The 17,500-nt window shown below is 41.2% G+C and overlaps 1 protein-coding gene across 1 annotated transcript in view; it reads right to left on the reverse strand.

Annotated features, from left to right (window-relative positions):
* Positions 1-17,500, reverse strand: part of LOC143297450 (dual oxidase 1-like) — an 82,015-nt gene that overhangs the window by 21,207 nt on the left and 43,308 nt on the right. Inside the window, exons 15-19 of the mRNA XM_076609830.1 lie at positions 17,015-17,167; positions 15,018-15,128; positions 3,989-4,191; positions 3,090-3,275; positions 1-122 (exon numbers count right to left, since the gene is read on the reverse strand). The exon at positions 1-122 is cut by the window's left edge and continues 101 nt beyond it. Of these exons, the coding sequence (XP_076465945.1) occupies positions 1-122; positions 3,090-3,275; positions 3,989-4,191; positions 15,018-15,128; positions 17,015-17,167 (775 nt within the window). The remainder of the gene's footprint in view (positions 123-3,089; positions 3,276-3,988; positions 4,192-15,017; positions 15,129-17,014; positions 17,168-17,500) is intronic.

Here is a 17,500-nt window from a genome sequence, read left to right on the forward strand (position 1 = left end):
GACGGCTGCATGCCCAGGGCCTCCGCCAGCTCCGAGCGCGTCAGGCGCACGTGCAGAACGTGCTCCATGCGCATGGGGTGAAGGGCGCCCGGGGTCACCCCGCCCTCCTCCGCTGCCGACACCTGTAAAGCGCACAGCACTTGGTAATCAGATACATGTACACCTGTACATATACATATACATATATAGAATAGAATAGAATACAATACAATAGAATATGTCTTTATCACCAAGTGTACCAGGGTCACAAGGAATATTCGGGGGGATAGTACATAACAAGATACGAACATAAATCGAAAATCACACAGAAACACATATACAGTAGAAATTAGGATGCATACAAGTGCATATCAATATAAAAACTTGTGCATACTCACACATGCACGCACTGCACACACACACACACATGCACGCACACAAACACGCACACACGCACACACACACAAACTCTCTCTCTCTCTCTCACATAGCTGAAGAAGAAGAACAACAATAATAATAATTGCAAAAGACGAAGAAGAACGAGAATAAGAACACGAAAATACCCTTCCTTCACTCTGCTTTCTCCCTCTCTCCCTCCACCCCCGCCCACCCTCCGCCTCTCACCCTTTCCCAAAACCACCCACTCCCCACACCCCCAGTCCTGGATCTCCCCCAACCCTACCCCTCCCCCTCCACACACACACACACACGCGCGCGCGCGCGTTTTAATAACACTTACATTCAATTTAGTTGTGGGTTAGTTTGCTTTTTGTTTTTTGTTGGTTTTTATTTCTGTTTTTTCACTCTTTATTGTTGCGTCTATAAACATTTCATTCACGGTTTTCATGACAAATAAATATGACTCTGATGATGATTCTGATTCTGACTCACACACACACACACACAAACACACAGAGCCCCGAACTCTGGCACCTGCAAGCCTGAACACCCTGGACCGTTGAGTAAATGAACAACTTCCGCACCCCCCCCCCCTACACCCCCTGCCCCCCCCCCTTTCTCACTCACTCCCCTCTTACACGCTTGCATGGGAAGAAAAAAACAACAACACCAAAACAACAACAAAAAACACCCAGCCAAAAAAAAAACCCACGTCAGATCTTTGACATGTTCCTGTAAAGACGTAACGTCATGGAGAGACCTGTGACGTATCAATGGTCCGGAGGAAATATCGAGTGAGACACACCCCTTGTGTAGATTATGATATTAAAATGAGACAGAGTGAGGGTGGGGAAAGTGAGAGGGCGGTTAGAGAGATAGAGGGGTAGGGTGAAAGAGAGAGAGAGAGAGAGAGAGAGAGAGAGAGAGAGAGAGAGGAGACAGAGAAAAGGGTGAAAGAGAGACAGAGAGACAGAGATGGAGAAATGGGGTGGGTGGTGGGTGGCTGGGAGAGACAGAAGGAGAGACAGAGACGGAGACACACACACACACACACACACAAGAACGCAAGAACGCAAGAATTTTAATGTAAGGTCACCGACCTGTATACATTTTGGGTGCACGTGTTGCACACACAGCTTAACTAAAATAAAATAGGAAGAACGAAAACAATCCACATAATACACAGTGAGCTCACTGAGAACAAGTAAACTAAATGAAAAGCACAAGGCTGATATGTCTGTTTAGGGCTGAAAGTACTCTTCTCTCAGTCTTAATGCATAAAAAACAAACATTGCAACATCTCTGGTCACATTACAACTTTCGTTTTGCAGCAGAAATGATAATGACAGATTTCTAATATGTTGCATATGCTTGAGCAAATATTTCCTTCTAATATCATCATATAATGGACAAGCTGTTAGTACATGTAGTTCGTTCTCTATTCTACCACCACATGGGCAGTTTTTCAAAACATCACAATAACGCTGATTTATTTTTAGTTCATTTATACCAAAACGGAACTTAATGAAGGCTGATCTAAATTTACTGATGGTAAGATCAGATAAGTATTTTTCAGGTTGTAATAAGGATTTGAATGACCTATATGTTTCATAACGATTACTTCCGTTGAGTTTGCTTGCCCAATCCTGTTTAAAGCCATCTATCATGCGTTGTTTGAATATTTTAAGAAAAACATTTACATCCCCAACCCCGCCATTTATCCAAACTTCTGAAAACCCATAAATGTCTAAGCAATGTTTCAGTCCATCTGCCCAGTTTCTTGAAGACATATCAGCATTGTATGTCATCTTATTTACGTTCATTAGGTACGCCTGTTTCGGGATTCTCGATAGAGACATTTGATTTAGCTTAAACCAGTATCGCAAAGTACTGATGCAACTATCAATGTATAATGGATATCGACCAAGATCACCATAGATCATTACATTTGGGGTTTTGGGACTGACACTCAAAAATCTTTTACAAGCAAACAAATGGACAGACTCAACTGCTTTGAAGCGCATTATTCCCCACATTTCAGATGCGTATAATAGCATAGGTTTTATCTGCGCATCAAAGAGTTTAAAAAACACGGTTCTGTCCATATTGCCAAGACTCCACATTGTTCTCATAATTTCAACCACCCTCCCTTTTGCCACACACACACACACAGAGAGAGAGAGAGAGAGAGAGAGGAGACAGAGAGAGAGAGACAGAGGACACAGAGAAAAAGGTGAAAGAGAGACAGAGGTAGAGAAATGGGGGAGGAGAGACAAAAGGAGAGACAGAGACGGACACACACACACACACACACACACACACACACACACACACACACACACGTAACGAAAGACAGAGACAGAGACACAGAAACGTAAACAGAAAGAGTTGTCATTTCTAGCACAAGAATTTCCAACAAGGTGGAGAAAGACTACTATTGATAACTACTGAAAAAGCCCCCTCCACCCTCCAAACCCCCTCCCCATCAACCACACCCACCCACTTGACATCCCCAACTCACGGCAAGGATGAGAATGAGGATGAGGCCTACGCCTCCCCCCCCCCACCCCAACCTCGATCTCCCGCCACCCCCTAAATCCCCACCCCTCAACCCCAACCACCCTCTCGACTTCCTCAACTCACGGGAAGGATGAGGATGAGCCCTAACCCCCACCCTCCTCCCTCCCCACACGCCCCCCGCCCTCTCTCACCTGTAAACAAGCCAAGCGGAAGAACTCGCCCAGGACCTCCTGTCGGTCATCCCTGGTGACAGAGCCCTCCTTGATCTCAGCCTCAGAGATGGACTCTGTGCGGATGGTCAGCCCCATGGCCTCCAGGAAGTTCCGCAGCGCCATCACGAAGGTCTGGCAGCATTCGTTGTCCTCCAGGCGGAGAATCTGGTGGAAGGGAGGGATGGAGGAGAGAGAGGTGAAAGGGAGGTGGTGGGGGTGGGGGTTAGGGGTTAGGGTGCGTTTGAGGATAGTGGGTTCGATAACTGGGTTCATACACACACACACACACACACACACACACAAACACGTGCACACACACATACACACACACACAGGGATCACCCCACCCACCCCCAGCCCCCAACCGCTCCAAAAACTCCCCCATCCCCGACGTCTCCACACGTGTTTGTTGTTGTTTTTTGCTTTTGTTTTTGTTGGGTGGTGGTGTACGGGCGGTACAATAATAATAACAATAATGGTATTTATATAGCGCTGAATCTTGTGCAGAGACAAATCAAAGCACTTTCGCACCAGTCGTCCACACGCATGCATAACTCTAAAACTGGAGAAACTGAAGACAAGGAAGAGGCAGGGAAGGGAGGCTATTTTGGGAAGAGGCGGGTTTTAAGGCCAGACTTAAAAAGAGCTGAGTGCGGAGACCTGACGAAGCGAAAGAGGAAGTTCATTCCAATTGCAAGGTCCAGAGACAGAGAAAGAACGGCAGCCAACAATCGAGTGTTTGAATCTGGGTATGCGTGAAGAGAGTGGATCCGAAGCCGACCGTTGTGAGCGAGATGGAGTGTAGAGGTGAAGGCAGCCACAGAGATAGGAAGGGGCAGAGTTGTGAATACATTTATAACATAGAGTGCACAACTGACCAGGTCCACCTCCCCCTCCAGGTTGAGGGACATGAGGTCCCCCTCGGCCCCCGAGGCCCTGATCAGGCAGGTGGTCTGCTTCCGGAGGTCGATGAAGCGGAGCTCTTTCCCGCGCCCGTCCCGGACCAGGATCTTTTTCCGCTTGGGGTTAAACTGCACCGACACCGTGCGCTCCCCGGAGTGTGGACCCTGCCACTCCCTGGCTGCAGGGAGAGACAGACAGACAGGACAGCAACACACACACACACACACACACACACACACACACACACACACACACACACACAGAAGAGCAATGGAATGAAACCTGGCACCAGGTTACTGCTGCGGACGATACGACACGATAGGATACAATGCGATTAGGATAGGATGCGACACGATAAGAGGATAGGATACGATAAGATACGACACGATACGATACGACACGATACGATACGATACGACACGACACGACACGACACGACACGATTGCGATTGCGATACGATACGATACGATACGACACGACACGACATGATAAGACAAGATAGGATAGTATAGGATAGGATAGGATAGGATAGGATACGATACGATACGATGCAATGAGATGCATCACAACACAACACGATGCGCTGCAGTATAATGCAATGCAATGTAACACATTGCAATGCAATGCAATGTATGTATAATAAGATACGATGCAATGCGCTACGATACGACACGACACGACACGTTACTTTATAAAGATAAAGATTTCAACACAATACGACCATGTGCTACAATATAATGCGATACAACGCAATATATTGCAATGCGATGCAGTATGATAAAGATACGATGCGATGCGGTACAACACAATACGATGTGCTACAATATAATGCAATGCAATGCAATGTATTGCAATGTAGATGCAATATATATATATATATATGATAAGATATGATGCGATGCGGTACAACACAATACGATGTGCTACAATATAATGCAATGCAATGCAATGTATTGCAATGTAGATGCAATATATATATATATATATATATATATATATATATGATAAGATATGATGCGATGCGGTACAACACAATACGATGTGCTACAATATAATGCAATGCAATGCAATGTCTTGCAATGTAGATGCAATATATATATATGATAAGATATGATGCGATACGGTACAGCACAATACGATACGATACAATATAATGCGACGCAATACATTACAATACAATGCCATACGATACAATTCGATACGATGTGATGTGAGGCGATATATGATACAGCACAATACAATACGACACGATACAATCCGATACGATAAAGTACTTAAAAATACACAAAAAAACACACAATACAATACGATACGGTACGATACGATAGAATACAATACAATAAAGTACAATACAACATAAAACAAATGAAAACAATACAATATAACACAATGCAATGCAATACAATACAACACAATACAATACAATACAATGCAATGCAATGCAATGCAATACAACACAAAACAAATAAAAACAACACAATATAATGCAATGTAGTACAATGCAATGCAAAGTAATGCGATGGCATACAATGCAATGCAATACAACACAATATAATGCAAATATCAATGGAATGCAATATAAAACGCTACAAAGCAACGCAATGTAACAAGGCAGTGTGGTGCTGTGCGGTCAGGTTTACGCTTGTGCGGTGTGCTACGGTGTGCTACAGTACCTTCCAATGCACACAATTGTAAGCTTACTCCATCAGTCCAGTTTGGAAATTGCAAACCAACTGCAGTCGTATCCATACATCAAAATGACAATGAAGAGAGCTGGCTATGTTTGATAAAAATGCAAGACACACACAGAGTAAGTCAAACATCATGGCTATTATTTTTTTTAAAGAAAGAAAAAAAGGACAAGGAGAAGAAGAAGAAGAAGAAGAAGAAGGAGGAGGAGAAAAAGACGCCACTGGCTTGTTTTATGAGATGGCCTGAAATCGTTTGGAAAATTAAAAAAACAAGAGAGGCAAGGCCTTCAAGACTCACTTGTGATACACTTAAAAGAATCTAATCGTTAAAATGTATGCTGCATTTGTTATTACAAAGCTTCGGGTAAAAAAAAAAAATGTTTTAAAAGTCCTGACGGCAGATTCGAACCCCGCGTGTTCGGGTGAGAAGAAACTGTCTTACCCAATACACTATCGTGGTTCTCAACTAACGTCCAAAAATTTAACATTTAAACATGCTTTTTTAAAGGGTGATAAATCGATTGCAGTATTCGCAGTGAGAACGCTGTTTAAATCATATTATTCTGGTGTATCTTGGGCATTCAAGAAATCTTTAAGGGCAATTAAAAATTCTTTTTAAATCTGCGGTAGAGGAGACGTGGCTATCGCCGCAATCACACTGCAACATTTAGCCGTTTTCTCTGGATCTAGATAGATGTACATGTTTAGTTACACCCGGTACAACACGGTCAATTCATTTTCTCTTTTATGTTCACTCTGGTTTTTAGTTTTAAAGTTGATATGAAAATTGACTATTTTGTTAAACTAATAACATGTAGAGCCAAGTACAAGTACTTCTAAACGTCGTATGAACTGAAAAGGACTTCATTTTGAGAACAGTCAAGACTGGAAATTTTTACGTTTCTTCAAGGGTATTAACTCTCATGGTTTATCATTTTAAACTGTGAATTCCGACTAATTTTGTGGATATTTTTATGGCAGTTTGGGGCATAATCCAGCAAGTGATGAAGCTTTCACAAATCATTCTCTGAATAAATATTTAACGGTCTCCTCCTCCAACTTTCCATCACATGTTATCGTGTATTGTTGATTGAATATAGGATTGAACGGGCAGGTGAACAGCTTGAAACAAAATGGCGTCCTTGGCGTTCGCGAAGAACATGAGCACGCGCTTTGAATATGTATAAATATGTGTACGCAATTGATTTTTGCCCATGACCTTCAGGGCTCAGCTGATAGATCTATAAAGTCCACTCGCAGTACTGATTTTAGTATTTTCCGAAAAAGACCACTTGGGCGAATGAACATAGTGAAAGCCCTGTACACTGAGAGTAAAACACGCAAGCTTTTTATGCATTGAGAATAATTTCAAAATGTAATGTTTAAGATGAGAAAGATCAGTTTAAAGCAAATGAACCCCCCCTAGCATTAATTACAGATTAATTTCCCTTTTTTACTATCTGCAGCAAAGACATGCACCAGAAATATAACTTCCATGCTTAGCAAAAGAAGTTCCTGTTTGAACAAAAAATGATAAAAATGACTGCTCTTGTTGTTGTGTCAGAATATCAGATCAAAGTGCCAAGCTTAGAGAATAAAAAAAAAATAAATATAACAGTAAATTCAGTTTGCATATAATTTGGCTTCTTCTCTTATTTTTTTTGGTGCCCATCCCAGAGGTGCAATATTGTTTTAAACAAGATGACTGGAAAGAACTGAACTGAATTTTTCCTATTTTTATGCCTAATTTGGTGTTAACTGACAAAGCATTTGTAGAGAAAATGGCAATGTTAAAGTTTACCACGGACACACACACACGCACACACACACAGATTAACGCCCTTATATATATATATATGCATTTAGTTGTTGTTGTTGCTCTTCTTCTGCTTGTCTCTCTCTCTCTCTCTCTCTCCTAAATTTTTTCTTCAATTTTTTTTTCTCCATTTTTTCCCCTTCTCTTTAATTATTATTATTATTATTTTCATTGATGGCTTGATGTAAAAAAGCAATTGTTGCTTATTCAATTTACCATCATGAAATAAAATCTTGACTTGACTTGACTTGACTTGACACACACACAGACAACCGAACACCGGGTTAAAACATAGACTCACATTGTTTACACAAGTGAGTCAAAAATAATATATATGTATAAAAAAAAAGTAATGTGTAAAGGACCAAACTGAACTCATTAAAACAAGTATTTTAAAGCATACTTTGAAGACCTAAACTTTTTCAAAACACAACAGGAAAATCTTTATGAAAAGCCACGAATCAGATGATAAACAAATCACCTCAACCACACTCGTCTCCTGACAAAACGTTCACCAGATGAAACCATCGTACAAGTTTTTTGGGTTTTTTTTTTCCATTATAGCAGACACAATTATTTCCAGTATCCGTACGGGAGTAAACAGACTTGAAAAGTGAAGAGTAGTCTGCGATAAAAACAACAACCCAAAACAACAACCCCCCCCCCCCCAACAAACAAACAAACAAACAACAACCACACACATACACACACACAAAACAACACAAAACGCCCCAAATCCAGAACATTTATCAAACCACGACTGTAATATCCAACGCTCTACATTGTCAAAAACAAACGGGAGCTAGACGAGAACGAGACTGATGAACAAAATTCTTCAGCTGTTAGATCCAGTAAATCAATCATTGACACTATGACCTATGCTTATAATTGTGTATTGAAAAAAAAATCGAACATACATTTAGTATGGCGATATAACAACCAACAAACCACAGACACATTACTGTTCTACCCAAATTGTTCACACATTTAGATCCAGAAGAGTATACTTGTCAGTCATCTGATATTTTTGACCCCCATATAAAAACAAACAAACAAACATAAAAAAACAACAACAACAAAAAACAAAACATCAACCACACACACACACACACCAACAGAAACAGCGAGGCCTTAGCCATACTGTACTCGTTAACATGGTTGACCAGTGTGGCTTTACAACATAATGACAACAAATTCAGTGGTGCCATTTCGATCACATTTCTAAAAAAACAAACAAAAAAAACAACAACTGAAAATAACACCAAACGAGAAAAGCAACAACAACACACGAATCAAGTTTTGGGGACAGAGCTCAGCGCAGACTAGTTTAGGCTAGGATCAGGAAAGGAAGGAAGGAAGGAAGGAAGTGTGGAAGCAGCACAGAGCAAAAAACGTGTTTCAGTCTGGAAATACGCGTGACGCACAGGAAGAGACATAACATATTGCCAAAAGCCTTGGAAAGTGGACAGAAAGCAAGTAGCGGTCACACACACACACACACCAGTTTTTCCCGAACACCTTGAACAGATTTTCTCGCAGATTTGACGATACGGGTTTGGGGCAAAGACATCATATATATATATATATATATATATATATATATATATATATATATATTTGTATTGTATTGCGACTGGAGAGGGAGAGAGGAGGGAGATGATGATCATGATCAATGCATTGTTGAAGAAAGCGTTGCACAGTATTTGTTTTCAGGTCTGTCTGCAGAAAAGACCATGGGTCCAGATAACATCGATAGTCGGATCCAAGATTCAGGATACAAAGGCTGTCTTGTCCGTATATTATGTGTAACTTATTCAGGGCTATCTTGTCCATATATTCTGTGTAACTTATTCAGGATACAAAGGCTATCTTGTCCGTATATTCTGTGTAACTTATTCAGGATACAAAGGCTATCTTGTCCATATATTCTGTGTAACTTATTCAGGATACAAAGGCTATCTTGTCCGTATATTCTGTGTAACTTATTCAGGATACAAAGGCTGTCTTGTCCATATATTCTGTGTAACTTATTCAGGATACAAAGGCTGTCTTGTCCATATATTCTGTGTAACTTATTCAGGATACAAAGGCTATCTTGTCCATATATTCTGTGTAACTTATTCAGGATACAAAGGCTATCTTGTCCATATATTCTGTGTAACTTATTCAGGATACAAAGGCTATCTTGTCCGTATATTCTGTGTAACTTATCCAGGATACAAAGGCTGCCATGTCCGTATATTCTGTTTAACCTATTCATGATATAAAGGCTATCTTGAATAAAAAGCTAATTTGAGTTTGCACATATCTTCTGTCATTGTTGCTGTGTGCACATGTCAGATGATCGGTATAAGGACAAGCCCGGCGCTTCCTTTTCCAGGAAGTGTCTGGGTTTGTTCCAAGGTACCTTTTATTTACCTGTGTGTTGGCTGAATCCGTAGCACAAACAGCAATGACTTGAAGTTGTGTACCTTGTGAATGGAGAGAGTTACCACTCTTTTTTGTTAATCATAGGAATGACTTGAAGTTGTGTACCTTGTGAATGGAGAGAGTTACCACTCTTTTTTTGTTAATCATAGGAATGACTTGAAGTTGTGTACCTTGTGAATGGAGAGAGTTACCACTCTTTTTTGTTAATCATAGGAATGACTTGAAGTTGTGTACCTTGTGAATGGAGAGAGTTACCACTCTTTTTTGTTAATCAGTTGTTCTCCTGGCCTCATTGTTTATTCGTGTACCTCATATCTGTCCATGTTTTCAGTGTTCGTTTCTCGGGTGTCTTATTAATGTACTATATCTGTCCAGTAGATGTGTGCTGTTACTATATGTCCTGTCCCAAAGAAACGCTGGTACTTTTCTCTCCATGATGACCATCTTCTCACATTCACACAAAGTATTGTGCAATGCTTTGAGAGAATCATTCTCAAATACGTTCTCACGTAGCTTTCACCACAGAACACATATCCTCCTAAGAAGCGAGAAACTCTGACCGCAGCTGATCGACTCTCTCTCTCGCCAGTATCCCCCCCCCACGCCCCCCTAAACTAGACCTTAGTGGTGGGTCTGGACGCTAGTCATTCGGATGAGACGATAAACCGAGGTTCCTGTGTGCAGCATGCACTAAACGCATGTTAAAGAACCAGCGGCAAAAAAAAAAAAAAAAAAAAAAAACAGAAAAGAAAAAAAAAGGGTTGTCCCTGACAAAATTCTGAAGAAAAATCCACTCGGATATACATGTGTATGTGTGCGTGTGATTGAAAGTTCGACTGAACGACAAAAGAAACGAATGATGAACACATAAAAGCAGCTGTCACCAGCTTTACCCCAAGTAAGCAGTCTGGTGTGCAAATGAATGAGTTTGTAAAGCGCTTAGAGCTTGGTTTCTGATCGAAGACCGGAAAGTGAGAGGGAAAGTCTATGAAGAAAAGGACTGGGAAAAAAACCCACCGCAACTCACACGAAAGCAACAATAAACCCAGACAGAAATCATCACGAGTTTCACACGCTAAGAATGCAGCAAGCAGTAGCACACAAGAGCAACAATGAACCCAGACAAACATACACAGTCACCGACATTCCTAGATCGCATGCCGCAAGACACCCTGGGGCAATTGATACGCCACACAATAGGAAACAAAAATGAGCGAACGTTATCAGCTAAGGTGGGAGTGCGTGACTACTGTGTTTAATAGTTTATTGAGAAAAAAAAAGTGGGAAAAATAGGAGGAGGGAGGCCCCAACAGAAGAAATAAACCGGTTGTATATTGCATCTTTCCGTGTAAAACGTACTCAGCTGTGCTATACCATCAAAACAGTGACGTGTAAAACAAGCATTTGAACACTGCGTTGATAACATACATGAATAACTCTGTTCAGGCATCCAACCAAACACTCAAACACTAATTTACGTACGCATATACCCACAGAAAACAGCACACAACATAATACTCCACACACACACGCCTTACATCGCAATACCTATACGACGAAATCTAATAGCACTTAAAACACCAACATCACAATACTTAAAAGCCGTATCAAAACACTTATTAAAACCAGTTCCGATACTTGATTTAAAACCAATCACATACATCACAATAATGCCCAATAATGCAACTTTCAAACTGTTACATTTCGTAGAATCAGTCTCAACCTCTCTCCCTCCTCCCGCCCCCCCCCCCCAACCCCCTCCCCCATCTATCTCTCCTCCACGCAAAAGCACCGACAACATACTCAGAAAACAGAAACAACTGGCTCAGAAAACACCCACTTTCGCGCACACTTTCTGAACACACACGTTAGAAAACTATTTCGACAAACATTCATTCCTTCACCCATCAGTTGTGGATCAACACTATTTGACCCGTAAAAGCGGAATAAGTGAATTCTTTAATGATTTTTGTTTTTAATGATAAAAGCATGTTATCCAAACACTTACCGGCTAGTACATAGTAAAAGAAGGGCATACAGAGAACTGGCAAATGGCGTAATGCGAAGAGAAACGAAAAATGGTCAAACAAGGAGTGAATATTGTTACTCTTCGTAACAATTTAACTACTTAAGTGCAAATTCACCTACTTTAGTCTTTTTGAAAGGAAGAGAGTCCTTACAAAAAAAAAGACTACTAAAAAAAAAAAAAAAAAAAAAAAAAAAAAATCCAGTCTTTCTCAAACCAAACACACTTACATAAGCAAGAGTATACAACCATTTACTGCCTTACCTCCGGGGTAATACTTTGCTGTAAACAAAGGACCTTTTTGTGAACAAAATATTTTCAGAAAATTTCCACCCCCTTTCGGTGTGCAAAGAAAAAAAAAATATCCGCCCGTATCATTTTATGAATCTGCCTATCGCAAAATCATAAAATTCACGAAAAATTGTCATAATTGGATAGCGAGTTCATTTTCCTTTCAGAATAGCATAGGTTATATATACTTTCTGTCAGCAGTTTGCATGTTAGATTTGAACAAAAAAAAAAAAAAAGTCGGCAAGTTGCCCAAAGAAATGGACAGCGTTAATGAACAAATAGATATCCTCGCTGAAAACGTGGACAATTTTACAAAGTCTCCCTCCCTTCCCAAACATGACACATTGAGAATATACAGAACTGAAAAAAAAAGAAAAAAAAAGAAAAGAAGAAAAAAAGAAAAAAAAGAAGAAGAAGCAGAAAGGAAAAAAAAAGACAAAAAAAACAAACAACGAAAAGATAGTTGATGTTTGGTCATCTCAGGGGCATGCACCATGCCATTGGCTGGTCACGACTCTCAGCATTCCTTGCATCCAGAATATATTATACAGCCTTCCCGCGGTGTTTTCACACTAACCCCCCCCTCCCCCATCTACCCCCCTCCCCTAAAAAAAAACCCCCCAAAAAACAAAAACAACCCCCCTCCCCCCAAAAAAAAACCCAAAAAACAAAACAAAACAACAACAACAAAAAAACCCCAACAAAAACCAAAAACAACAACGAAAAAAAGCCACCCCCCAAAAAAACAAAACAAAACAAACAAACAAACAAAAAAACAACCCAAAAAACTACACACACACACACACACACACACACACACACACACACAAGTCCCCCTCCTCCCACCTCTCACCAAACTTGTTCATTGATGATAACTCTCTTCCTCATTCTTTCTCTCTTCCACTTTGTCTCTCCAACTTTCTCTCTCTCCACTCTCCCCCCTACTCTCCCTCTCCTCCCCACTCCCTCTTTTCCCACTCCCTCTCTCCCACTCTCTCTTCCACTCTCTCTCCAGTTTCCCCCTACTCTCTCTCTCTCTCTGCTCCTCACTCTCTTCCCCCCATTCTCTTTTCACTTTATCTTTCCCCACCTCACTTTTTCGCTCTCTTACCATACTCTCTCTTTCTTTTTCTCTTTCTCCCAGTCTCATTCTCTCTCTTCCACTCTCTCTCTCCCCTCTCTCTGTGACTGTCTCTCTCCACCCACACACACTCTCTCTCTCCCATTCTCTCTTCCCCCTCTCTTTCCATCACATTTTTCTTTTCCTCTCTCTCCCTTCTCCCACCTTGTTTCCCCTCTCCACCCCTCTCTACCCCCCTCCCCCCTCTCTCTCTATCCTCATCTCTCTCTCCCACTCTCTTCTCACCCACTCTCCCATCCTCCCTCTCTCTCTCTCCCCCCCCTCTCCCCCCTCTCTCAACTGGGTATCAGATATAAGTGTTTGCTTGTTTGAATATGGTTTTGATGACGTTTGGTTGAACCAGGGTGTTGGTAACGTAAATGGATTTATCAATGTTTTTAGACAGCCTTTGATTGATTGTCGATGGCAGAAATGGCATAATCATATTCAGGGAAGTGAAAGATATGAAACAATATTTTGATACTCAGTATAGATAAACATTTAAGATATATAACGACAAAATTTAGGTCAGGTGTATCTTATTTAGCTGTACATTATTATAGATACAGAGAACATGATGAAACAGATATGATTTGTCCATTTCGGAAAACATTCAAGGAAGATGAATTACATTTTTTTTATGCTGCCACGCCCTTACTGAGATTAGACTAAAGTTTATTCCACACAAGTATAACCAATATCCGTGTGCCTTTAACTTGTCTTCTGATGTCATTCACAAGACAACGTGACGCGCATAATCTATCATGTTTCTTGTACAAAGCGTTCAAACTCAGAGAAATTGTAATCTCGTCGTCTGTCATGAACTATTGTTTCTCATGTCAAGTGTTATTTTGTTGAAATCTGTTTTTGTTCTTGAATGTTTTGTAATAGTATTTGTTTTCTCTCCCCCCTCTCTCTCTCCCCTCTCTCTCTCGCTCTCTCTATCCCCCCTCTCTCCCTCTCTCTTACCCTCTCTCTCTTTCTCCCCCTCTCTCTCTCCCTCTCTCTTACCTTCTCTTTCTCCCCTCTCTCTCCCTCTCCCCCCTCTCCCTCCCTCTCGCTTGCTCTGTCTCCCTCTCTCTCTCTCTACCCTCTCTCTCCCTCTCCCCCCCTCTCTCGCTCCCTCTCTCTCTCCCTCTCCATCTCTCTCCTTCTCTCTCTCCCTCCCTCTCTCTCTCTCCCTCTCTCTTACCCTCTCTTTCTCTCCCTCTCCCCCCTCTCCCTCCCTCTCTCTTGCTCTGTCTCCCTCTCTCTCTCTCTACCCTCTCTCTCCCTCTCCCCCCCCTCTCTCGCTCCCTCTCTCTCTCCCTCTCCATCTCTCTCCTTCTCTCTCTCCCTCCCTCTCTCTCTCTCCCTCTCTCGCTCTCTCTCCCCCCTCTCTCTCTCCCTCTCCCCCTCTCCCCACTCTCTCTCTCTCGCTCTCTCTCTCGCTCTCCCCCCTCTCTTTCTCTCCCCCCTCTTTCTCTCGCTCTCTCTCTCCTCTCTCTCTCTCCCCCCCCTCTATCCCCCCCTCTCTTTCTCTCTCTCGCGCACACAACTTGCAAGACAAAAAAAGAAAGAAAGAAAGAAAGACACGAAGACCAACACAGTACAAGCCAACAGCCACAGGATGCAGGACAGGGGACTGACCCTTGAATCTGTTGGGGTTTTTGGTGCTGGAGAAGCGGAACTGCCCCGCACTCTTCCTGCTCCTGTGCTTCTCTCTTCTCTTGGCCAGGAGACACAGCACGCCCACAGACCCTGAGTATCAACAATGATGATGATAATGATGATGATGATGATGATGATAATGATGATGATGATGATGATGATGATGATAATGATGATGATGATGATAATGATGATGATGATGATAATGATGATGATGATGATGATGATGATAATGATAATGATGATGGCAATGATGATGATGATGATAATGATAATGATAATGATGATGATGATGATGATGATGATGATGATGATGATGATGATGATGATGATGATGATGATGATGATGATGATGATAATAATGATGATGATGATGATAATGATGATGATGATGGTAATGTTGATGATGATGATAATGATGATGATGATAATGATGATGATAATGATGATGATGATAATAATGATGATGATGATGATAATGATAATAATGATGATGATGATGATGATGATAATGATGATGATGATGATGATGATGATGATGATGATAATGATGATGATGATGATGATGATGATGATAATGATAATGATAAAAAACAAAAACAACCAACAACAAATATAATGACAATATCATCAAAAGTAATGACGGTGACGGTGAAATAATGATAATGATAAAAAACAGCAATGATAATGACAATATCAGCAAAGAGGATAATGATAATGATGATGATAATGATAATGATGATGATAATGATAAAAAACAAAAACAACAACAAATATAATGACAATATCATCAAAAGTAATGATGATGATGATGAAATAATGATAATGAAAAAAAACAACAAAAATGATAATGACAATATCAGCAAAGAGGATAATGGTAATGATGATGATAATGATAATGATAAAAACAGTAATGATAATGACAATATCATCAAAGATAATGATGATGATGATGATGATGATATAATGATATCAATAACAAATGAACAGACAAATAAATAAATGAATAAATAAAGAAACAAATAAATAAATAGATAAATAAATGAATAGCTAGACAGATAGATAGATAAATAGATAAATAAATGAATAGCTAGATAGATAGATAGATAAATAAATATTTTTTCAAATAAGAAAAAAATAAAATCACCACCACCACTGCTACTACTGCAACAACTACTACAACAACAACAACAACTACTACTACTACTAAATGATATGGCAAGGTATGGCCAGCTGGGATAATATATGCAACAAAAGATTGCAAGTTGAAGGAAAGTTACTTAACAGTCATAATGGTCATATACTGACCAGAAATGTCCGAGGAAAGTGACCGAACAGTCATTATCGTCATCACATATTAACCAGGAATTAGCAAGAAAAGTGACCGAACAGTCATTATCGTCATCACATATTAACCAGGAATTAGCAAGAAAAGTGACCGAACAGTCATTATCGTCATCACATATTAACCAGGAATTAGCAAGAAAAGTGACTGAACAGTCATGATTATCACATACTGACCAGGAATGACCGATGAAAATTACCGAACAATCATAATTTTACCCAGTCAGAAGGCGTCCCCTCAGAATCATGGTTTCAGTGTGTGTGCTGGCCATCTGGGCATCAGTTCGTGTCTAACTCAGTCTGGGCGTCGGTCGCTTACATCACAGCTCGCGTCACTTGGTTGATGCGAGTTTTTATTCACGAAACTTATTTCTGTTATAAAGCCTCTTAATGGGATGCCTGATGTGTGATTACAGTGTATTGCAGTTCATTATTTCTGTTCATGGATGTGTTTGTTACCTGTGTTGGATACTATGGATGTATACTTCTGTGTTTGCAACAACAACAGACATTCCGTGATAGCTCTGCCGTTACTGACAGCAGATTGCTTCCCTCGCTCTGCGAGGCTGACCGCGAGCTTTTGTACATGTCAACCCCTACCACGGTGTGTTCATGATTTGTCCCATACTGACCAGGAATGACCAGGAAGAGGGCGGCAAAGGACACGGCGAAGGACCACTGGCTGCCCGAGAAATAGTCGTAGGTGTAGAGAGGACTGCACACGTCCACTGCAGGGTCCGAGTCGTTGGTCAGCGCTGGGGGAGCCACGCACGTGCGCGCCGCACCTGTTGGCGAGTGGTGGGGGGTGGCGGGGGAAAAGAGGGATGGGGGGTAGGGTGGGTATGGGGTAGGGGCGGTGGCGCATGTAGACAGGTGTAGGATAAGGACTATGTTATTACTGCCGGTGTGAGTGTGTGTATGGGTTGGATGTGTGTGTGTGTGTGTGTGTGTGTGTGTGTGTGTGTGTGTGTGTGTGTGTGTGTGTGTGTGTGTGTGTGTGTGTGTGTGTGTGTGTGTGTGTGTGTGTGACGGAGACAGACACGGAGACAGACATACCTTCTCAGAGAGAGAGAGAGAGAGAGAGGCAGAGAGACAGAGACAGAGACAGAGACAGAGAC

This window comes from Babylonia areolata, chromosome 22 (genome assembly GCF_041734735.1).
Source record: "Babylonia areolata isolate BAREFJ2019XMU chromosome 22, ASM4173473v1, whole genome shotgun sequence".
Lineage (NCBI taxonomy): Eukaryota > Metazoa > Mollusca > Gastropoda > Neogastropoda > Buccinidae > Babylonia > Babylonia areolata.